Below are 23,593 nucleotides of genomic sequence, written 5' to 3' on the forward strand. Positions count from 1 at the left end.
GATTATTATATAAAATACAGTTTCTAAAGAGCTCTTTATAGTATAAATAATGTTGGGTATCTCTAATTATGGCTACCAGTTTTTCTAGAAGTAAACATTGTACAGATCAAATTATTTCACTTTTATTTTGTCAGTAAACAGGTTTATTTTGTTTTCTGGCAGATTTTGAGTGTGTCCTGGATGTAAATAAAAAGCCTCTTTCCTATATGGCTCAGCGTATACCTTTGGATGGTAGTGAGGGAATACACTTGAGACACAATATCAAGGATGAAGGGAAAAAGGTTCTACCACCAGGAGCTCAAAGGTCTGTACACTGAATTCTAAGACAGTTTAATAAGTGAAGGGAAAAAAGGGGGGAGGGGTAAACAAAGCATTCAATGGCCATGCAGTCATTCACCTACAGCAGATCTGTACCAGAACAATGGCTGTGTAGGAAAAAGTTCCCTGTGCTTTACTGCTGAGCATGATGTTGTATGGTGTGAAATACTGCTTTAGACAACTGAGGTTCCCTTGCAGCTGTGTCCCTTCCCAGCCTCTTATCAATGCAGCCTGTAGGCACTGTGCGTGCAGAGGGAGGAAGAGGGAAGGCCTTGATGCTGTGCAAGCACTTTTCAGCAGTAGCCAGGGTATTGGTGTGTTATTAACAGTTCTAGTCACAAGTTCCAAACATAGCACCATACAAACTGGTATGAAGAAAAGTACCTCCATCCCAGCCAAACCAAGCACAGGTTCTTGAAATGTGTTTCATGAGACTGGACAACTGTTTTCCTCCCAGCTCTTCAAATCTAAGCCTTGAAAATGCTGGTTAGCTGTTTTTACTGTTGGAACAAAAACAGATGCAGGGAGAAAATGCTTTTTCTGAATTTAAGTATCTCTAGATAAATAGAAGCAAAATGTTTTGTCTAATTCCAGGGAGTTGTTTAATTTTTTTTTTTTTTCTGAGAATTGTCAGTTTTATCTAGTCTTGCTGCAACTATCAGTAATGAACTAGAACTACCACTTCTTGCTATTCAGGTAGGACCTGAAAGTAAATGCGCATTTTTATTGTTTGCAGAATTGCTTTGGAATTTCTTGATTCAAAAGCTTTTAGCAAAGATTATTCACGTCATCTGAAAGGAGAACCTGCAGTGAAAAAGAAACATCTGGAAATGCTGGGATACCAAGTAGTTCAGGTGAGCAGTCAGCAAGACTTTGTGTCCTTTCTGGATTGTATCAGCAGTGCAGAATGATCCATTTTCCTCACAATGGATTTAGAGACAGTTTTATCATTAAAAACACCTACTGGGAGAGAGCAATTTTTGTATTTAGGAGGGAAATTCTAAGCTGTTCTCAAAATGGTGTAAGGACTTCACAGAACTCACACCTCTGAAAGAGGGTCAAGCAAAACTTAAGTCTTAAGGTCCCAGTGTAACGTTACTGCAGGTAAACAAGCAATCTCATTGTAGCCTGAGTAAAGGAGAAAAAGTGAAATGAGAGTTTCAGTTCAATTCACTGAAGATTTCCCTGGCAGAAGAAAATGGAACATACATTCCTTGAGTGGTAAGACAATTTTGCCAGCTGCCAGATGGCACATGGCTGATGTTTGTCTGCTGCAGTGATAGTATTGTGACAGAGAACACTAGAGGCCAGAGTTAATTCAGCACCAGCACTGAAACATTTGGGAAATGGAGACTCATTAATGCAGAGGCCCCTATATATATAATTATTCACCTAACCTAATTTTAAGTAGAATCCTTTAAGCTTTAAATTTTGTTGGTTGGGGTTTTTAAAAAACAGAATAATCATCCTTTCTCGTGCTATACTACTGATATACCATTCCAGTCTGATACATTAACATTACAAACTACAGTGACCTGAGATTTTTCTCTCAATTTGGGTTTTAAAACAGGGGATGGTGTAACAGAGTTGTCACAGCCTGTATTGTGTGGGCATCTGTTTTATAGCTCTGCAACTATGCTGCTTTTTGGAAGCAGACTGACTGAACTTAGAGGACAATCTTACAATAAGAAATTGATCTTTTCAGTATTAGAATAAGCCAGGCTTTTGGAAGGACACAAGTGGTAAGTATCTTCAAGTGAAGAACAAAGGAGAGCCTTTTCTTTGCTCATATATGGAATGTGGCTTATACCAATGTTAAAAGTCAGTTTGTACCATTCTGTTCTACAGATCCCTCACTTTGAATGGAATTCTATGGTTCTGTCAACAAAAGGTGAACAGCTGGAATACCTGAGACAGCAGCTGTATGGACTACAGTGATATCAGACATGCAGTCTAAAGTACTTCTATAAAAACAGTTTATGTACCAAGTGTCTCGTAATCCTGGAATAGTTAAGTTTCAAAAATCTCTTTATCTGTATCAACTGGTCCAAGGCTTGTCAAGGTCATCAGATGTAAAGAGATTTAATCCTCAACTTGTTAGGGATTGTAAAAGGCAGGTCACAGTGGGCTGTGAAGATGTGATAAGGATGCTTAAAATTTCTCATTATCTGGAAGCTATTACAAGCACATGAATCTGGCAGTTTTGCAATCAAGTTACATTATTATCTCCTAAATAAATAGCACAGAGGCTTAGCCAGACATAAAACTCTCCACAAAAAAGTTGGAAATACTATTGACTAGGAGAGTGGAGTCAGCAGTCTACTGGAAACTATGTCTGTCCTCCAGCATGTGACAGAATGAGCAGTTAGGAATCAAAGTGTATCTGTACTCTGAAACCGAGAAACTGAAATACAGATTTGCTAAGAATAGGGCTGCTTTTAGAGCCATTCAGTTTCCATTCTCAGAACAGAGGTACTGTGGGGAACTGTGCTGGGGGAGAATGTTGTGTGGTGAGGAACCTCCAGCTGCTTCTCCTACCCTGTGATTTGGTGTGTGCAGAAGAATGGCTGAGTCTTCTGGAACACCTTCACATACTTGAAAACCCTGCCAGGGTTTGTGCAGGAGGCATAAGACACTGAGATGTAGAAGCAAGAAGTGGAATAGCCAGGAGGATGTTCATTGTAGAGCAGTAACTGCAGGGGCATCATGCTTGGCAAATTACCCAGTTTCCAGAGGTAGCCATGTTGTGCCTACAGCTGCCATCACCTTAGGGTGACTGCCAGCTGTGCCTGTTTTCTCACATGTGCAATGAGGATATGTTTTCTTTATTTAATAGAAGCAGGACACATTCTTTTACCACTTCACTTGAAACCTGGCAGAGATAAGCAACTGCATATCTGAATTGGCCATTATGCTTCTGTGACCTTTTTTTTTTACTATTCAGTAGTAGAAAAATAATTTTATTAACTAAATACAAATTAGGACAGGAATGGAAAGTCAGGAAAAACCATCAGAACTGATCTAAGCTCTAAGGTACTTTCCTCCTCAGGCAGCCCTCATGTTTGTGGGATGACTGAGAAAACTAGTAGATGGTAGTCTAGACACTTAGGGTTATCAAATGGACAAGGGCTCCAAGACTGCTTTGAGGAAATGTCATTGAAGGCACAGCACATAGAAAGATTCTATGTACATTGTACTTTGTATGAAATGGAGAAGACAATCATAAATATAGGTTGGTATTTCAGAAGGTGGACTACATGTCAAACAGGTCTCGCATAACTCTGCTTCTGTACAGATGGTCTTCAGGTAGCAGCCTTGGAGTGTAAGAAAGGTGGCAGTGGCTGAAGTTATCAGTGAGGATGGTCATGTTTGAGCTGAACCCTGCTTTTCAGGGTTCTAGCAGACGTCACTGAACCAAGGCAGTTTTCTTCAAATTATGTATGGATAAAGTTACGAGTATGCACAATGGGAAAAGGATTAAAACTTGTTATGAGTGGTCCAGAAAGGGCATGGAAGAAAAGCAAAAAAAAAAAAAAAAAAAAAAAAAAGCAATTCAGTAAAATGTGTTGTCCTTGATTCTCTGCATTCATTCTTTCTATATTAAATCAGCAAGTATTAGAGCAGATGAGTGGTGTAAAACAGTGATCTAACTAGAGCTAAGTTAGATCCCAAAAGGTGCTAAGCACAGCTGCAGACTTGGGTACTAAAGGGAAAATGCCCCACAGATTAAGTACTTGTGGACATTTCAGTAACACTGAAATGGATTATGATGGCTGTGCCTCTGCATATGTATACTTCTGTCTCATAGGAAGGCAATGCAAGGTGTCATTTGATAGTTGGCACTGCTATTCAACCACATGTGGTGGCCTTTTTCTTGCTACATCAGCTGTAATTACATTTAAATTTATTAAATCCTTTAGATTGATGACACCCTCTTTATGCAATAGAGAAATCCTTTGAAGAGATACTCTACAAAAAAATGTTATGCATGCTCTGAAGAAAACTGAGTGCTCTATTTTGGGTAAAGGCTGTACTAAGAGATCTGTGTCCTGTCAATATGATAGTGATGATGAGCTAATCACTAAAAAAAGACACCATCAAATGATACTATTATAGTTTTAAAAACAAAGTTTAATTGCTAAAAGTTTCAACGTCAAAATGCATCAACTCTATAGTAAATGAAAATGTCCTATCTGTCACAGGAATTTGCTAAAGATAGTTCTTTTAGGACTTTTTCATGAATGCTTGTTATTTGCCTCAGGTCTCTGAGAAAAACTTCCATAAAATATTTGCTTTGGAAATAAATATAAAAGCATAAAAAAGTGGAAAATCCTTGTTATCAAGTCTAAACATAGTAGTTGAAACAATAGAGCTACTAACCTTGTGGACTTCTCTCTCTACCCTCTCCTCTGTCTACTAGTAAAGCTTTCGCTGAGACTGGCATTTATTTGGCTACATAGTATTAAGCCACTTTTGTTTAAAACATTCATTTAAATTCCAAGTCAAATTATTTTTTTGAGGTCTGTGATGAGAATATTTCCAAGATATCTCTGAAGAATGCAGGATTTACATACATTACTAAAAGGGGAAATCTGGCCATACAAAGAGCCAGTTAGAATAAAATTAGCTACCTATTAGTTGTACTTAATTCATTCATGCACCTTGTTTGGAGGACAAGCCATCAATGCCTGGATTGTATTAAATGCAAGGAAGTCTAACTAGTGTTGTTTGCAATTTCACAGAGTGGAAAACTGAGTTCTTGCCAAAATCTTAATCTAATCAACATTAATTATAACCTTTTAGAAATTTAAACACTGGCAAAAATTCAGTGGTTGCTGGTTAGCTAGGAAGTATCTTAAGAAGTGGACAGACAAATGAACTATTTAACAGTTCCCAGTATGACTAGTATGCTGCTACAAAACTGTACAATTTGGCGACATTTTCATGCAACAAAACTGAAGAGCCTTTCAAAACTCCCTCACCATATCATATCTTCCAGTATTTTGTTTACAGTTTTGATAACTTGAAGAGGTTTAAGCGTGTGGCCAGGCAGGAGGCTCCAGTAGCATATCGGATCTCTTTCAGTATGCCAACCCATTCCTTCTTCTCATCATCATACCTGCATTCAAAAAAATGTTAGAAAATAGCTTCTTTAAATTTGAGTTTGATGCTTCAGCACACATACAGGGAAAGAAGGATAGTCCACCTGTTGCAGGCTTGTAGCAACCATGTGCTGAAGGGTGCCACAAAAGGCTGCTTTTGTCCTCTACTCCAGAACAGAAAGATGTTCTTGCACATAAGTTATTCTTTTCCTGATCCCTAAAGCTTGTTGCTGACCTTTGTCATGCCTTAAAATAGCTTCCTCCTTAAGCATCCCTTCTGAATTTCTTCAGACTCTTGCATATAAAGTTGGGGAGGTTTCCTTCCTACTGCCAACTAAAACAACTGAATTTACATTAGCAACTAAGAGTCACAGCAGAGATATGATGTCTCATAACTGATGCTGTGATTAGCACAAAAAAATCTAGGAGATGGAGACTTCGATTCTCTTGGAACAGTTACTCATTTGACTATTGACACAGTATGTACAGGCCTCTGTGTATACATGCTTTTCTGCATCACAGTGCCACAAAAGAACGCTTTTATTGGCAAGGCTAAACCAGTCAAGAGATGGCAATTTCTCTTCTAAAGAAGCTGAATATCATGATTTGGACTGGTCAAATAATTAGTAGGTGGAAGTAGTCATTAGATCCATGTCTCATGTTTATTTGTTACCTTCTGACAAACTTTTTTATCTGTCAACAAATGCTTTACAACCTATGCTATGGATCATTTTCAGAGTTAAGCAGAAAAATAGTGTAGCCTCCAGTGTCTACAAACTTCAATTTTAGATAAGACTTTTGACCAGGAAAGACTAATTAAAATTAAACTTACTTCCATATGTCAGTGACTTCACTAGGTGCAAATTCTTTAGATTCAAGTTGAATCATTGCAAAGCCTCCAATAGCATACAAAGCTCCACTTAAAGTGACTAAACTAATGGAACTTCTCTCTTGGGGAAATTCAGGCATTATCTCCCATCTAAGGATGAAAAGAAAAAGTCAAGTTAAACACATAATAAATATTGCAAAATGAATGCACTAAAATACTTCTCTGGGCAACAAATTCAGGTATCATGACCATGGTTTAGTACAAGGAAAAAACTCTGTGATTTATCTAAGATTTATCAGCAGTAAGTTTCAGTGTCTCCATCCCCTCAGGGACTTCTGCAACTCTTAAGTGACACACTGTTAAGATATCTCTTCCCAGAACAACTTATTCAGTGATATGCTTCGTACAGCATATTGTTCCCCAGTTTTCTCATTTTTCCCTACAGTTTCCAAAATGCATATTTATTTCAAGTGTCATTAGCATAGTAATTTGAGTGTATGTGGAAAAACATCTAGAGACTCGCTCTGTAAACTGCTGCTGTTGTTGCTGAAGATGTGACTGGAGACCAAATGTCTCAGTGGGAGTATAGGTACCTGAACAGCTTTGTGACTCTTACCTCAGAGCTTCTAAAAGCCTAGATGATGAAACACTTGATTAAAATAGCTTGAGAATTATACTCACTTATTTGTGGTCAGATCAAAAGCTTCAACAGATGCAGTAAGGCCTTCCTCAGTGACACCACCTGCAATGACAATCTTGCCCTTATGGATGGCTGTTCCAAACATCGAGCGAGGCACTTTCATTGGAGCCAGATCTCTCCAGTCTCCTTTCTTGGGATTGTACACAAATAATCTATTAGTGCATTTCCTGGAGAGCAAAAAGAAAACCAGTGATCCTTTCTAATGAACTTTTGACTTGTTCCAAGTAGATATAATTGAGGTAGACTGTATGGGTTTTTCTATGCTACCTCTTTCCTCTCCTGGAGATCCTTTTATGTATCTAATCTGAGAATCTTTGCAATGTTTACAAAGCAAATGTCTACAAAGGGCACTGTACCTTTAAGGAGAAAAACAACATCCTTTCCCAGCATATTGTATTCAGGTGGATTTGTGGAGGAATATATAGCAAAGGTTGTGTAAAGGAAAGATGATGGTGTTTTGGCTGATATGGCAAACTTTTATCTCAAATATTCCCTATAAAAACACCAAAAAATTACTACATGCTCAATGTTAATGAAAACTTTTATTTTCCTAATGTCATACCCATTAAGGTATAACAGGTATTAACAGGTCAGAAAATTGGAAAAACTGACACCATAATTCCAGGGCATCTAGGTACTTCTACCTGAAAGGAAAGAATACTTTCAGTGAAGGTCCTTATAGCTATGAATTACAAATTTTTCTGCAGTGTAAGTAAAATTTGCCTTGGAAATAAGTATATAATGGTTATTGAAATAGCAAGTTGGATTACAATTTATATGTAATTTACCTTATCACCAAAAAATATATCCTACATACCATGTATTTCCCTCTGCCAGACTGTTAGCAACCTTAATCTAGAGATGCAGAAAAGGGAAACCCTCATCTCTGAGTGTGAGGACATATCTATTAAGAACTAAGAAGATAATGTTATTAATTATGATAAAAAAGACTTAGAAACTCACTTATCATCAGTTTTGCCACCAAGACAATATATCAGTCCATTGTTTGAGATAGTTGCGTGGCCATATACTTTGATGGGCAGTTTTTTGATCTCACCCCATTTCATTGCCCTGGAACAAGAAGATCACTGTTAGGTTTTTTCAGCTAACAATGGGCCATCTGCATGTCCTCAGTGGGTGTAACTAAATTTGAAACATACACAGGGTCATAGCACAATACTGAATCTAGCGACTCCTCAGTGCGAAGGTCCTTGCCTGCTATTACATAGATCTTGTTGTCCGACTCTCCCAGCCCGAAGAGACACCTGGCTGACGGCAGAGGAGGAAGGGCCACCCACTCACCAGCAATGCTGTCCAGCTGAAAGAGCATCACAACAGGGTTAGAAAAGGCAAAGAGTAAAAGTCCACACAATTAATATTGTTCCACAGAATTTATCTACTGGCACTCAGTGTCTCTCAACAGCAAATCTGCTTGCCTGAACAACTTGCCCTCCCCTCAGTGCAGCTAATGAATGGTGTCTTCTACCCACCCATGCTTCATTGTGCTGAGATCTAGCAGAGTCAATGCCATACAACTCTGTGTCTGCTCACCCTCAGTGTTTCCTTGCCTCTTTATTGAACTCTTCTTTCTCATACAAAGGTCCCTCACTCTTGGTTCCCTATCATGTTGGAAAGAACAAGTGGTTCTTCCTGCCCAAGGGAGCAGCCACTCCTGCAGTTCCACACCTGTATGTTCAGCTGGTTGTGCTCATTGCTACAATGAGGTGCCAGGCATGCTTACACGGTTCGTCTTACTGATCAGGAGACATCACACGGCAGATGGCACAGATGTTTATTTTGCAATCCCTAGGGCAACAGATGTGTGTTTCATCACAAATACCCTCAAAAAGTTTATGAGATCTCTGAAGACACAAAAACCCACTCCACTCTTAAGCAAAATAGGAAATCACTGCAACTCCCTTGGCAAAAATATTGATGTCATTTCTACTGCAGTACTCTCAGGGCTCTCTCAATTCAAATCCAGTATGCTGAAAACACCTAAGGAAAAGTAGCAGAAGCAGGACAGACAACAGAATAAACCAGCTTTTTCCTAGAACTGTGGTGCTTATTTTTTATCTGAGAACTTGTGATTGAACCTGAATTATCTCTAATGTTCAAAAAGAACTATTTTCTCAGACCTACTGCATATAGATTTGGTGGACATTGGTACAGGAAGGGAGGGTTAGATAAAAGTTTGTGTGGGTGTAAAGGCACTTGATAGAAAGCAAAAGAAAGTTCTGTCAAAATAAAATTCAGGATATAGCTTGGTGGCATTCTTGTTCCAGAAGTACATTCTACAGTCAAGGTTTCCAGGCTAAATGCATCTCCCAAATTTGACAGACCACCCCTGTTGGACAGAAAGTTTTATTGCAACAGTGAAATGTAGTTCCTGGACATGGATTTCCCCAGTAGCTGGATCTGGGTGGGGTAATGAGATGATGTACCCTTCAGAGATTACAGCTTACTTCGTAAGTCTTCAAGATGACATATCTACTGATAGGGCATCAACTTGTCATGCATTTTCGAGCCAGTGGCAGCCTTGTTTTCTCCCAGGCTGCAAACTACCAAATACAATGCTTCACTGGTGGAAAAAGGAAGATCAGCAAGTGAAAATTGGTTTGTCACCACATTAATATTTCGGAGAGAACAACAGCCACACGGGTAATGCAGACAAAGTATTGCAACTATAGGGAATAGCAGCAGCAAGCAAATGAACATGATTTCAGGAAATGGATGTTGACATATAAAGCAAAATTTTGAAAATTTCATCTATTTTTAGTGTCAGTCTCAAGGTTTTGTTTCTCAGAGGCCCCTTTCTAGTAGCCTGAGACTTACTCAGTTCTGGACTAAATATGTGTTACTACATCAATGTGTTATTTCTATTGAAAGAATATTTCTGTAACAAGTTTTTCACTTCAGTGATTAATGTTTTACACCAACTTAGAACTGAAACAGTGTCAGTCCCTCCCCTACAAACTAAGATTTCCCTCTTGTCAACATAACAATGTTCTGAAACCAAAGTCTTTTATTGTGTATGAAATGAGTGAGCCATACTCCTATAAACAATATTTGCATTTTTTAATATCTGACGGCTTCAAAATTCTATCACTGCTTCATATTTCATATTGAAATACGACTTACTTTTACTCTTTTAGGCCAGTGTACCTGAAAAGAGGACATGGCCAGCAGCATAGTGCATAATTCACCACAAAATAGTTTAAATATACACCGAAGCATGTAGCTAAAAACACAACAGACTTAGTTTATAGTATAAGCATTACAAACTGCATTTTTGCTAATTTTCCTGAAATATATTTTGAGTTACAGTTAGTACTAATCAGCCTTATATTATACAGATTTACAAAGATAGACAATTACACTCAGTTGAAACATGGTATTTGGTGTACTGGCACTGACAGTTTGCAGATAAAAAAACCTTCTGCCTCTAAATTATGTATTTATATGGCCCTTAGGCTTTCTAATGTAGATACAACAAAAAGGACTTCTGCAATTTCAGTGACAGAAATTGCACTTAAAATACATGCATTACTGCTGTCATGAAAGTATTTCAGATGCAAAAAAAAGACAGATCTGAATGAGCTAAAGCACTCCAACTTTCATCAAAGTTAACAAAAATACACGGAAAGTATTTTACAAAAATATTATTTTACCTAAATTTAGACATCTCTAATCTTTTTAATATTTTCTGAGATCTCACTAGGGGTTAATCTTGAAAAAGAAGATGCAAGTCCCTCAGTTTCATTTCTGTCTCTGAGACAAAAATAACTCTCTCTAGATACTTCTCTCCATCACCATACAAAGAGACTAGACAACCCACTTGCAGAGACTCAGAACACTCTTCAGTAACTCTTACAAGCATCTATTATACCAACAATTATAAAGCTTGTACCTGGAAAAAGTATGACTGGAAAGGCTGATCCTTGTTCTCCTCTTCCACATAGAGTCCTCCAACAATATAGACCTGATTTTGTTTGGTGACTATACTGGAATGATTTCTGGGAATCTGTTCTGCGAGGGCTGCTAGATAGCATTCATTTTCAAGAGGATCATAGGCTACTGCAGCTGTGTCATTAACCAGAAGAATCAGGTCTTTGACGAACATGCCATGCCTGGGAAGGTCATTTAGGTAACCAGGCAGTAAATCTTCATCTCCTACATCGCCATTCACCTCCCCTTTGGTTGACTTTTCTGTGCTTTTGCTAGAGTCAGGCAGTTTTCCAGCAAAAGCATCCTTAATAATCTTTACTTTTTTCTGAAGGTCTGAGTTGCTTTTAATTATATCATCCTTCTCAACCTGTTCTTTGAAATATTTTTCTGGCATTAGACGAAAACGTATGCAGTCAAAAATTTCCCCCAGGCTCTTTACTCTGTTCTCCTTGTCTGTTCGGACCCATCTCATTACTGCTTCAAATACCAGCTCTTCCTTCTCTACGTTTAAACTGTCAGGTGAAATAACTGAGATAAGTTCATGCGGGGCAAGCTGCATGAAGTCCTCTTCTTTGCAGATCTGCACAAAATGATCTGAAACAAAATCACGGGCAGAAAATGCAAGTCTTGGGCAGTCAAGCAGAACACCTAACCGAAGGATGGCCAGACAGTTACCAACAGCAAGCCTCTTCTGAAGATAGGAGACGCACACAGTGAATACAGAAGGGATCTGAAAGCGGCTGGCCAAAGCAAAAATATCTTGCACATTAGAATCATTGAGGTCAATACTTGCTGAATAAAGGTATTTGACAATCATATCCAGGATGTTGGGGTCAACATTATCTAGAACCACCTCCTTCTTTTTCTCTTCATTTTGCTCAGATAAGAAATACTCACGAAAATAAGGGCTACATGCCGACAGAATCAATCTGTGGCAAGGCAGGCTTCTGTCACCAGCTTTTAGAGAGCAATCTACAAACTTTTTCTCTTCAAGGAGTTCCTTGAGGCCATCCTGAAGGAGGGTGGATTGGTAAAGTCTGAGCTCTTCAGTGAGTTCCCTTTGGGAATCCATTTTGCAAACACTTGGGAAAGGGGAGGGAGTAGAAAGCTGTAGCTGTTGTCTGCCCAAAGGTTTGTAAAAAAGGCAGACCAATGTGCTTTTTTCCCTGCTTGAAGCCTCTGCAATTTAATCTCACTAGCTAAATATAGGTACATACACTTGCAGGTCGGAATTTGGGATGGACGGTTTGGAAAAACAGAGTTGCTCTTGCAGCTGTCAAAGACTGAAAGAAGCAACTGTTGCTCTTAGTCACTATGGTCAGGTTTTGCCATCATTCTCCACATTGGATCAGAAAGTTTATGTGCAATGTAATAAATTATTTGACATGAGTAAGGACAGCAGAATCTGACCCTCACCAAGACAGCTATGAGCAAGATTGCACAGATACATGTTACTAAATATTCTGAAATAGAAATATTATTAATCAAGTTGTCAGTTTTAACTACTATTCACTTTTTCAGAGTTGCTTAATACAGCTCATTGCTGCAGTCATAAAGATACTAATAAACTCCATAACTTTGTATTAATTGCCTTGTTGTAAGATTATTTTTATAAATAACCATATCACATGCAATTTCCTCTGATATTAAGACCTCGAAATTTTGGACTGCTTCTTAATATCCGTTTGGTTTTAAACCAAACACTACTGTTTAGACATAAAATATATGTTATTTCAGGTAAAGTTTTGCTTTCCAAAATAGTTATAATTGAAGTCTCAATCCATATGGTAAAATGTTTTTTGAATATAATGGAAACAGGAACAAAATACAACTACTTGAATGCAAGATTTACAACAATATATAATATTATCAAAGTTTATTGAAGTAATCACTGCTTTTCAATATAGGTAGTATTTCATTAAAATATATACTTTGAAAGATTTTCTACGAACACCAATATTACATTCACACCACAGTTACTTTAACAGTCAGCTGCTGAAACAACAGCTGAGAGGAAAGCTCATTTGACTTTTTCCATTTATAGAAAACAGCGCAGAGGTTTTATCTCATTAGACAACGTAACAGCTGTGTCTTCCTTTAAACAATAAATGACTCATTTCTCTTTAATACATAACATCGTAAAAGGTCTAATGACTCACACACAGAAGCTATTTGCATGTGCCCTGTTTTCTAGATCATTGCTTTAAAAGGTGCCCTAGCAAAAACAAACAACTGTATCAGGATATCTGGATTACAATTAAATACCTGGAATAACACGTGCTGAACATTTAGCAAAATTGTGAGATATGAAAGCTATTATTTGGAACAGAACTGCTTTTTCTTAAAGCTATCAATAATGCAGCCAATATGTCTACATACAAAATGTTCTATGTATGATCGTATTTCTGTGTTGCAAATTGGTAAACAAGTTATGAAAATTTAATTCAAACATAGTCATTATGGGAATGTATATCACTCTGAATATGAATACTTGAAATTGAGCATCGAACTGCATACCTCACACTGCCTTGTCTCAGAAAGTGGTCTCCATGTGCAGAAGAAAGACAAGGCTTCCTTTTCTGACATAGAAAATGTAGAATGTGTAAAATGGCAAGCAGTTTTGTGTGTAAAATGGCAAGCAGTGCCTGGTCCCAGCAGCCAAAGGGCAATACATAAACACAGAAGCCATGGAGTTGATGAAAAAATGGTGACTGAAACAGCATGGCCGAATTGAGAGAGGCCATGTTGTCAGGGGAGGGAGAAAGGACAACCCTGATAACAGTGGAGTTTACAAGTGTGTCAAACAGAGGGACTGCCAGGGGCTCCCATTGTGACAGGCAGAGGGAACTCGCAGGTTCCCACAGCCGTGACCGAGAGGGGCCTGCAGGGGGCAGCACTCCCTGCGGCAGCTACGCCTGCCCCGTCCGCCTCTCCTGCCACTGCTTGGACAACACCAGAATCACACAGCTCTTAAGTGCACAAGGTTTCTGAATAATCTTTCTGTTATGACATAGCCTGAGGGCTTGTTATATAATATTTGCCTGCTCTTTAGCGTTGGCGTGTTCTTTCTCTGCTACTCCGGTATTTCTAAATTATCTTCTACAGATCTAAATCCAGCAAGAACGGAGAGTTTTTCCCTGCTTAGGAAACAAACATGTACCAATCTGAATCAGGTCATTACTTCCCAGAGTCCCTGGAGTGTGAATCCATCCTTTAGCTTCTCTATTGCAAGTCCCAGTTCTTCTGAAAAAACAGGCTCCCGATCATGTTGCTTTTTGAATACGTGACATATGAGAGAAAATAAAATAAAGCAGAAGGCACTTCTTAATTTCATTATTCCATTTCATCAACTATTTTATCAATTATTTATTTTATTAATTTGGTTGTATGTAAAAGTATCTCCTTACCTTGTTTTCATCAGCAAAGTAAGCCTGCAAAGGAAAACAAAGAAGAACCTTGAAAAAAGAAGTCTAAAAACCACATCTGCTAATAATTCCTTGGGGTCAAAACTGCATTGAGTAGGTCTTCCACAAGAATCCAGTCTATATGGGTTCTACTTATATGTTAAATTAGTTTACAAAAGGGTTCTAACAGGAGTTTCTGTTTTGGGTTATAGATTAGATACCACTGGATTACGGTACTTTTCATTAAATATCAACCTTTGAATTTTCTATCATAATAAAGAAATACTTTTTAAATGGCAACATTTTTGTATTACATTTGTTAAATTGACAAACAACATTCTATAGGGAATGTTAATATGAAGACAAACTGACAGCATCCTGGCATTTTTTTGCTTCGTGCAGCAGCTTTTACTATTCAACATCAAAAACTAGCTTGAAGCGTGTAATATCAAAATTCAGTTGACATCATACTCAATCTAAGAAAAGAACATAGAGTAATAGAACAACTCAGTAAATAGAGATGTGGGAAAGAGACACCATCTTTCATATTCTGTGTGGGTGGAAATTAAGGCTCAAACTCTTAGGATTGTCAGATCTCCGAAAATATCCACACTCTAGAAATCTCTGGACCAGCAGGTTCTAGATATTATTTACCAAAAAGAGCCCAGTCTTGCTCCAGCTGCCCCTGTGGACTGGTGAGGGGCAGCAAAGAAAGCACTTTCCTACAGCATCAAGTATTGTGGAATATTGGTGTATAGCTGCTCCTTAGGTCCTGGGCAACCTGTGTCTCCTACAGCAACAAGCTTCTAACCCTTTTCAGCTTCCAGTTTTTGTTTGAGAATATACAAAGCACAGTTATTTAATCCAGGTGACAAAGGCACCAACACAGCAAACAGATTGCCATTTAAGGAAAAGATATGTCTTCAAATATGCTGGAGACTGAATAAATATGTGCAAAATTGAAAATAAGACAAAAAGCTAGGAAAGAAGGAAAGGAAAAAACAAGCTTATCTGTATTAGTAAAAGGCTGCAAAATTAAAAGGAGTGGAAATAACACTCGCACTAGGCCTGGTAATTTACCAAATTTCAGAGATTAGTAAGAAAACGTGTCAATGGTCAATGCATCAAGGCTAACATTTGAAAACACATGCAGTCTACCCTTGCAGTCAATCATGGAACCAGGTGTTACTGGGTTGCACACTTATACTGGGAGACATAGTAATATAAAATTATTGCTGCCTTTCTAAAAAACTTCCAAGTTTGAATCTTAGATGAATATTGAGCTATCACCATGTATTCATCTGCTTTAAGAGAAGACTAATTATTGATTTAATATAATATATCCGATTATATTGTACTGCTGATTTTCAAGCTATTCCCGATTTTAATGTGTTGAAAAACTACATAAAACTATTCTTTTAAATATCTACTGCTTTTACTTATTTTGAGTAATAGTTTGTTCTTAAATTAAAAATTCATACAGAATAAATTCCTGTAATAATCAGGATGTTTAATAAAAGGCATGTAGATGTGTTTTAAATATAGAAAGTACAGTTGTAGCTTACCTTTAATAGAGGATTACAGCTGTACATTGCTTAACTCTGAATAACCAAACAATAATGATTCTATTTTTCTGGTTTTTTGTGGAACTGCTTACCACAAAAGCATCTGTATGTTCATCAGCTTCTATTTCCACATCATCTGGAACCTGCTCCACTGTTAGGTCTTCAAGGGGTTGAGGCTGCAAATTATAACACTGTAGTAAATAAATTCAAATATCTAGTATGTTTAATATATTTCTGTTCTTGTTAACACAGTATTGTATCTAATTTAAAATAAATAAATGGAGTACCTTTTCTTCCATTTCATAATCCACTCCAAATATAGGATTAGCTGAATAAACTTTGTGAAGTGAATTAATCTCTTTCACTGCCTCCTGTAGTTTCTCTACAGGGTCTATTTTAAAACCAAGTACATATCCTCCACTCTATATAAAAGAGAAAAAAGACAACATCTATTTATTAGTCTTACTTTTTAAACACTTTTTTCTCCTTGATAGAGATTTCTAGTTTAATAATATCAATTTTCAGCTTGCTGAGAAAACTTGAATCATGGGTGAAATAAAAACAATGACAATGCTTCTATATGAGGTAGATAAGCTTTTAACTGTTAGCTTTATATATAAAGCTAACATATTCCCCCATTATATAAAAAGGGAACAAACTCCTTATATAGAAAAAACACAAGCAGACAAGGGTGGGACAAATTCAAAAGTAGTATTAATGATTTATTCCCAGCCACTCAGCAAATGTTGAGTCTGTTAGATGTTGATGTTCTCATTAAAGAAGTTTTCAGATAAACAGAAATAATGGAAAAGATTTTAAAGAGTGGTCTTAATTAAGTACAGAATTAATTAGATCCCAAAGATCATCTGTCAGAAGACAATGTATTTGACTGTTATGAGCTAGTCATGCTGGCCTATTGTTGCTTTGCTTAGAGAAACCATAACTTCCAATAGCCATATTGACAATAAGATACACTTTAAGCAGTGCAAAGAGAACTTTTTAAAAAGAAGTTTTCAGAAGACCACACAGAAGGAATGCTCTATGTAATTTAAAAGGAGAGCCATGACATTTCAGAATTAGAGAAACATTGTATATAAAAATTGCATTTAGAGAAATATTGAATATATGTATAATAAAAATGTAATCAATAGAAAAAGGCAATTAAAGCTGCTTACCTGCTGAGAACTCTCTATCACAAGTGCCAAGCCAAACTTTGAGTCTCTCATTTTTATTGAACGCTAATGATAAAGAGGTATAATGCTGTTAAAAATTTTGTAATTACTGGATAAAAATCTCATTGTTTCAGTTTGGTTTTTTACACTGTAATAATTACAAGTACTGGCTCTGGAAGCTTGGCTACCAGCATTCCCTCCCATTTACCATCACAAATCTGAACCCCTGAAACCTCAGACCTGAAACCTTCAGAAGTGGTGACAGTAGTAACAGTAAATTTCTGAATATCAGGTTCACAGATCATTAATCCCAGTATATGTAGGTGGCATGAAGCATCAGAGTAAATATTAAAAAAAATTGAAATACAAGCCATTTTCAACACCTGTACTTGGATAGGAAAGAAAATAAACCCTGTGGCTAATGCTGGCAAGACTAAATTCCTCTCTGAATGAGGGATATGAAATAAAATTTTGGTAAGCTGGGAATTTTAACCAAAGACTTCAGCATATGCTGTTTTGAAAATGGTTGTTGTAAGATACTTACAATTTGAAGATATGGTATGCTGACATTAAAGCTGTCATTCATATTTGCATGCCAAACTATTCTCACATTAGTAATAAAAAATGTTCCCAAATTTCCCTATTAAAGAAAAGGTATGTTAGAATTGCTTTAAGTACAGAGCTTTTTTCCCCAAACATGATGATGTCCATTTACATATAAGCAAGATACAGCTTCATATTTTATTCACTAAAAGCCTGATTCTTCCCTACCAAACCCAGTTAAAATGTTTGTATTGATTGCAAGGAAGCAGGATCCAACCTTTAAAGGCTTCCAGAACCCGAGTAATGAAAATAGCTGGGAGTCCCTACTACTGCAGCAAAGCTGGATCCAGTCAGAGCCCAGCCAACCTCATAGGAATACATGAGGCATCTGAGCGCGTTATTAACTGTACAGATCTGGAACTGGCATAAAGCGTAAGTATAATGGCATGTGGGTTAAACTTAGGTAACTGAGGAGATGTGTGCCAAGGGAATGTAGAGGAAAGAACTTTTTAGCTTGTCAGAGTGGATCATATTTCTATTCTGGACTAAAATTGCACAGACAGAAATATCAGATCCCGTTTTGTTTCACTGCACTGAGAAATGTTTACAGCTAATGCCCTGTAACATAATAAATGTTTTCTATTATTATCTTAAAGTTTTTATTATTTGTTTTTATTATTTTTTAAGACATAGAATCCTTTCCAATATTGTTAAATTTCATTAATCAAAAGACAATACATCTTAATATTGTTTAGTTAAAGCTGCATGTAAACACACAAATATTCAGCAGAGCACTTCAGAAACATGATTTTCTCTCACTATCATACAGAGCTTTAGACTCAAAAATACATATTTTTAACAGAAATTGTATATCTAGTTCCTTGCGCTTTAGCCAGGTCATGTAGACTTCAGGTTGCCAAAAGGAGATTGTTGTAGTGAGTAGAAAATATATGGGATCACTTTCTCTGCATGCATCAGCTGATGAACAGCATTAAGGGTAATTCCTTGGAGGTTACAAAACTACAGAACTACAATTGCTAGATAAAAGCTGAAACATTTTAACTTTCCTGTAGTCAATGTATTCTGATTCTTTACTATACCTGGTCACTTGATAAATTCCAAACTCCATTGACTTTATCATATATTTGTTCTTGTGGTAACAATCTCAGTTGCTTGTTTTGAATCAATGCACTTCTCAGTTTCAGATCACGATACATTTTGGAAGTTTCATAAGCTCTGCAAAAAAACCCCACATATCAGTTCATACACAGTTCCATTTTTCTATTATCTTTACTTTTTGTTTTAATACAGATATGAAATGTAGATTTTCAGCTTTTCTTGTCACCACATTGAACGAAAGTGAGAGTACTATTAAAACTTTTTCAACATAATTAAGTATATTCCATCTTTCCTTAATCTTTTCCTTAAAACAAGGTTTTAAGACTTTTTGATCTTCAGTATTGTTGATGTCTATACTATTTTTCCCTTTACTTTAAGACAGTCATCAACCAGCCTCTATTGCTAAGCTTAAGTTCTCTGGGTCCCATGCCATACATAGCATGGACATTAACATTATTTTTCAGTGCCAGTTAAACCACAAACATCCAATATATATGTCAGTATTTCCTAGCTCTTAAACAGACACTCATGGTAATGTATTAGGCACATATTCATGCATATGACTTATCTTTAGGTGGGAAGCATACAATGCTTTGAAGTCAATGAAGAGTTCTGACCAGGATTTAACTCTTTGTTTCCTTTACATGGTCTGAAACTATGGGAAATTATTGCAGACAGAAATTATAGCTAGAAAATTCACACTAAAATTAGCTCCTTTAAAGTCTTATTTGTTCAGCTAGTTTATACACACAAGGTATATAAATTGTGATCAATAAGTAGTATAAATATACTTTAATTTTTCATTATGTGCAGTTATCTACTAAAATTTGTGATCATTCTCCCCCTTACTTCCAGAGAGTGTTCTCTTTTGGGAAAGTTTCCTGAATGCTGAATATGGACAGTCATATACTGTATCTATCAGCAGTTGTAATCCCCCATCTTTTAAGTCCTTGATCCAATAGTATTTTAAGTACACTACCTGTGCACGGCAATGACTGAAGTGAAGAGTCTGGGACTTCCAGGAACAATATTGGTAAATATGAACTCAAAGCGAGTATTGTTACATTTAGTCAATATATACAGGGCTTCTGTCTGCCCTCGTAATTTCTGTAAGGAAAAAATGAAACTTTACATTTTGGCAATACAGTAGCTTGATTGTACAAATAATAAATAATCTTCAGATATTGTCTAAGTTATTATTTTAAACCATGTATATGGAGGTATAATCCTGATTCTGTCATTAATCTACCACTGTTTTCAACTGAAGTTGTTCTTTTTGACCAACTAGCAGTTCCATCAACAGTAAAACTAATGCAGCCTGCCTGCTTTACATTTGCAATGTGATGACTAAAATAGTATTTTTGGTTTTGTTATCATATGGTTGCCGAGGAAATTGACATCATCCTTCAGCTAATTCTTTGTGGCAAGTCAAACATTGCGGGAGACTCCTGGTCTTCCCCAACAAAACATCTTCACATTTGCATGCAATTCCATTCAGGCTATGCATTTGAGAGCTCTCTACTTTTAAAACAAAACTTTTGTTACTATTCTATTACTGTTCTTGCAAGTAAACTTTCAGATTATTGTTGATATACTGCAATAAGTATAAGCAACTAATTACAACTTCTTTTATTATTTTTAAAAATATTTTTGGAACTTACTGAGTTGGCAGTTCTTGTAGTTATATTTATAACACAGTTGTAACCGACAGCTTAAAAGTCATGGGAGAAAAAAACATTGTTTTGAGAACAAGGAAAATAAAAGTCAAAATTACAAAGTATATTACTGAATTTTGTAGCACTGCTTTGGATGCTATTTGTGAGCATTACACTTTGTGGTTAATGCTCTGGGTCCTCATCACAATCCTGAAGATTAATTTAAACGGGAAAGGACCTTGAGATGTTCTTTGGTCAAGTGCTGTTCTCAAATCAGAACCAACTCTGGCTGCTCAGTGTACTGTCCAATTCAATAAATATTTTCACAGAAGGATTTCACACGGAGCACTGGAAGTAATTTCCATACAAAGTAACTACATCCTGCCCTTTTCAGCACATTAAATTAAATATGAGCAAACCTCTGGCTGCTCATACAGTTGTAACTCATACAGTTAAAATGAATTCAGAGTTTACAACACTAAAACTGGAAAGGCAGATACTTGTGGGGAATAAATACAGAAATACAGAATGTGAATAAAAAGGTGGCAACAAGAGCTACAAGCAAAGCAATGTATGATGGAGCTCAAGCTTTTGTTTCTAAAAATCCCACATTGGCCAAATGAAAAATATGTCTGAAAAATTAACATTGAATATTAAATATTAGTATTTCACTATGAATTATCATCTTAGTTCCTATAATTATAAAGAGATTCATTAGTAACAGTTTATTTCAGACTTTACAAAGCAACACAGCTATACTTCAGTATTCTGTACTGAAATCAATACTTTGTGAAGGAATAGCATGCCACCACAAAGGAAACAAAAGGTAATACTTACAGAGATTGACTCTGGGCAATGACAGTGAGCGCCAAATGATCCGCAAATTTGTCACAAGCAGTCTGCCTGGAGATAAAGAGTGTAGCTATTTTTAATCTAAACAAATTCCATTACATGAAATATTCTGAAACAACAGAATATTCCTTCCCCTTGACAGGTAAAAGAAGAAAAGCACAGGATACCCCACCAGAAAAATCACTAAACCACTAAACACTTAAATACTTAAAATGCTAGCAGAGAAAATCCAACAAGGAACAAATGAAACAACCTCGAATAGATACCAGCACTCCTCAAAATCACACCAAGAACAGTTACTGATTTCAATCCAGATGCCTATAGTAAAAATGTAGACACAATCAGTGCAGAACTGCTCTAGGGAGGAGAAAGGGAAGGCAGTGAGTTAACTATCGCAACAGTATTCAGGAATAACCTCACCTTCTTTGCCATATGCAAATTTATTCCCTTCTTTACCCTGTAAAGCAGCACATCCAACCTCTTGAAGGGTCATCTCAGCACGCTGGCAGCCTCAGCCCCTGCCCACTACATATTCCTTACTAATTCAGTTAAAAACAGGGTGGGACAAACTAAGCATTAAAGAGGATTACAGCAGAACAGCATGACACTATTTATAAATGGGTTATTCCTACAATGCTTTCAATTCTAAAGAAATTCTGAGACAAGAATTACCTTCCTACAACTTTAAGAAAACACTCTGAGCAGATCTGTGAAATAGGCAGTCTCTTCTGTGCAACAGAGCACTGCTACAGAGTTCAATGGAAACCTGACTGGGCTTTCCTGAACCTACACATGTTAAACAGTAGGAAGTTTACTATTTCCCTGAGTATGCAGTTACCTCTGTCTCCATTGTTTCCTTTGGTATCTTCAACAGACTCTAAGCAGTCTATAAGGACCTCTCCAGGTCTCATTTTCATTTGTCTAAAGAAAAGGAAAAATAATTTAATTGCTCTTCCAAAAATAAGGCCATTTTTATTTCCCTGTTTCACTTTCTTGTTTTCTGCTCAGTACATCAGGCAATGAAAAATCCACACATGCACACATACATACAAATCAACTTTACATACCTGAAATTATCACTACATCTCACAGATGAAAAATATTAGTATTTTTATTATCAAATTTTAACAGTAAATAAATAAATAATTATGTAGCAAGCATGACCACGAAAACTATAACCCAAAAGAAGGACAAAGTGTTTGAAAATTGGAAAAGAAATAAAAAAAAAAACCAAACACTTGAATTCACGTGATTTTTAGAGGACAGAGTTTATTGCCTCCTGATGTACTTTCAGGTCATAAGGAGTGGAGCTAGGCTCAGGAAAGGAGAAACCAGCAAAAGAAATATCAGATCTATAAGGACACGTGAAATGCTCTGCTAAATTTTCCACAAAGGGTGTGGTTTGGTTTGGTTTGGTCTTTCTTGTGAGGTCTATTTATTTGTTTATATTATTATTCTGCTTTATTTAACTGATCTAGCCACTTAATCACATAACAACTAATGCAGTGTGAATTTTTGCTGTATTTTAATGGTACTGTCAAAAGCAGCCAAAACAGAAACAAAATGTGTTAATAAGACACGAATTCCGTGAAATACTGCTCATCCACAGCCCCGTTCTAGAGGAGGATGCCAACTCCAGGGCAGAGGCGCCAGGTCCTGGTAGCTATGAGTGCCACCTTCAGTTTGGCTGTACTTAGTTCTAGAAAAGCTCAGCTGGGAAGAGTACACGCCATTTCCTCAGCCCTCCAGCATCCAACCTTTTATTTTACTTTTATAGATCGCACTGCCAGCCCTGTCCTGTCCCGTCCCGCCCCGCTCCGCAGCCGAAGTCGCTCCTCCGCCGCCGCCACACCGGGGCGCTCGCGGGACACGCCGGGACGCTCCCGCCATGCACCGCGCCGGTAAGGCCGCTCGGCCTCAGCCCGCGGAGACAGCGCTCAGCCAGCCGCCCATCGGCGCCGGGCGGGCCCGAGAGCGCCACTGTGAGGGCAGGGAGACGGGCACTCACTGCGGGGAGATGTCGAAGCGGACATCCCTGTCCTCCCACAGCACGTCCAACGCCCCGCTCATGGCCACCACCCGCCCCGACGAGTCCGCGCGCCGCCGTGGCAACGGCGTGGGAGGGGGGGCAGGTGGGTGGTGTCACGCGCTCCCGCGGCGGCCGCGATTGGCTGCGGCGCCGCGCGCGGAGAGCGCGCGCGCACTCGCGCCCGCCCTGGCTCTTCCCCCGGCTCGGCTGAGGCGCTAAAACCCGAATCCTGAGGGAGCGTCGCGTTCTCGGTAGTGCAGCCTTGAGCCCGGGGGGTTTGCGGCGCTCGGTGTTTGTTTGGCGCTGTTGAGTTCATTTTAAAATAGCTGAGATGTGTCATTTTTAATTTGAAATGAC

General features: G+C 37.7%; 3 protein-coding genes across 6 annotated transcripts; 1 reads left to right on the forward strand and 2 right to left on the reverse strand.

Moving 5' to 3' along the window:
* Positions 1-166: 166 nt before the first annotated feature.
* On the forward strand, positions 167-2,356 carry LOC130266841 (FAST kinase domain-containing protein 1, mitochondrial-like). 4 transcript variants are annotated; one of them, XR_008843004.1, is made up of 4 exons: positions 167-304; positions 1,055-1,172; positions 1,889-2,060; positions 2,145-2,356. XR_008843004.1 is itself a non-coding variant. In XM_056516111.1 (3 exons), the coding sequence occupies exons 1-3, from the start codon at positions 207-209 to the stop codon at positions 2,254-2,256; spliced, it is 306 nt and encodes a 101-aa protein (XP_056372086.1). In that variant the 5' UTR covers positions 167-206; the 3' UTR covers positions 2,257-2,356. The 4 variants fall into 4 exon arrangements, 1 of the variants encoding a protein (XP_056372086.1); XR_008843002.1 differs by having other exon boundaries at positions 1,055-2,060; XR_008843003.1 differs by having other exon boundaries at positions 1,055-2,060; positions 2,167-2,356.
* Positions 2,357-3,787: 1,431 nt separating this feature from the next.
* Positions 3,788-12,693, reverse strand: KLHL41 (kelch like family member 41). The gene is made up of 6 exons (XM_056516108.1): positions 10,860-12,693; positions 8,110-8,267; positions 7,913-8,020; positions 6,931-7,116; positions 6,253-6,399; positions 3,788-5,437 (listed from the first exon to the last, which is right to left on the reverse strand). The coding sequence occupies exons 1-6, from the start codon at positions 11,967-11,969 to the stop codon at positions 5,326-5,328; spliced, it is 1,821 nt and encodes a 606-aa protein (XP_056372083.1). The 5' UTR covers positions 11,970-12,693; the 3' UTR covers positions 3,788-5,325.
* A 65-nt stretch (positions 12,694-12,758) lies between these two features.
* BBS5 (Bardet-Biedl syndrome 5) lies at positions 12,759-23,323 on the reverse strand. The gene is made up of 12 exons (XM_056516109.1): positions 23,216-23,323; positions 22,046-22,128; positions 21,193-21,258; positions 20,362-20,411; positions 19,680-19,807; positions 18,682-18,817; positions 17,583-17,678; positions 17,042-17,104; positions 16,154-16,288; positions 15,959-16,042; positions 14,305-14,328; positions 12,759-14,168 (listed from the first exon to the last, which is right to left on the reverse strand). Exons 1-12 carry the CDS (start codon positions 23,275-23,277, stop codon positions 14,067-14,069), a joined length of 1,029 nt encoding a protein of 342 aa, XP_056372084.1. The 5' UTR covers positions 23,278-23,323; the 3' UTR covers positions 12,759-14,066.
* Between the last annotated feature and the right edge of the window lie 270 nt (positions 23,324-23,593).

This window comes from Oenanthe melanoleuca, unplaced genomic scaffold, assembly GCF_029582105.1.
Source record: "Oenanthe melanoleuca isolate GR-GAL-2019-014 unplaced genomic scaffold, OMel1.0 S279, whole genome shotgun sequence".
NCBI lineage: Eukaryota > Metazoa > Chordata > Aves > Passeriformes > Muscicapidae > Oenanthe > Oenanthe melanoleuca.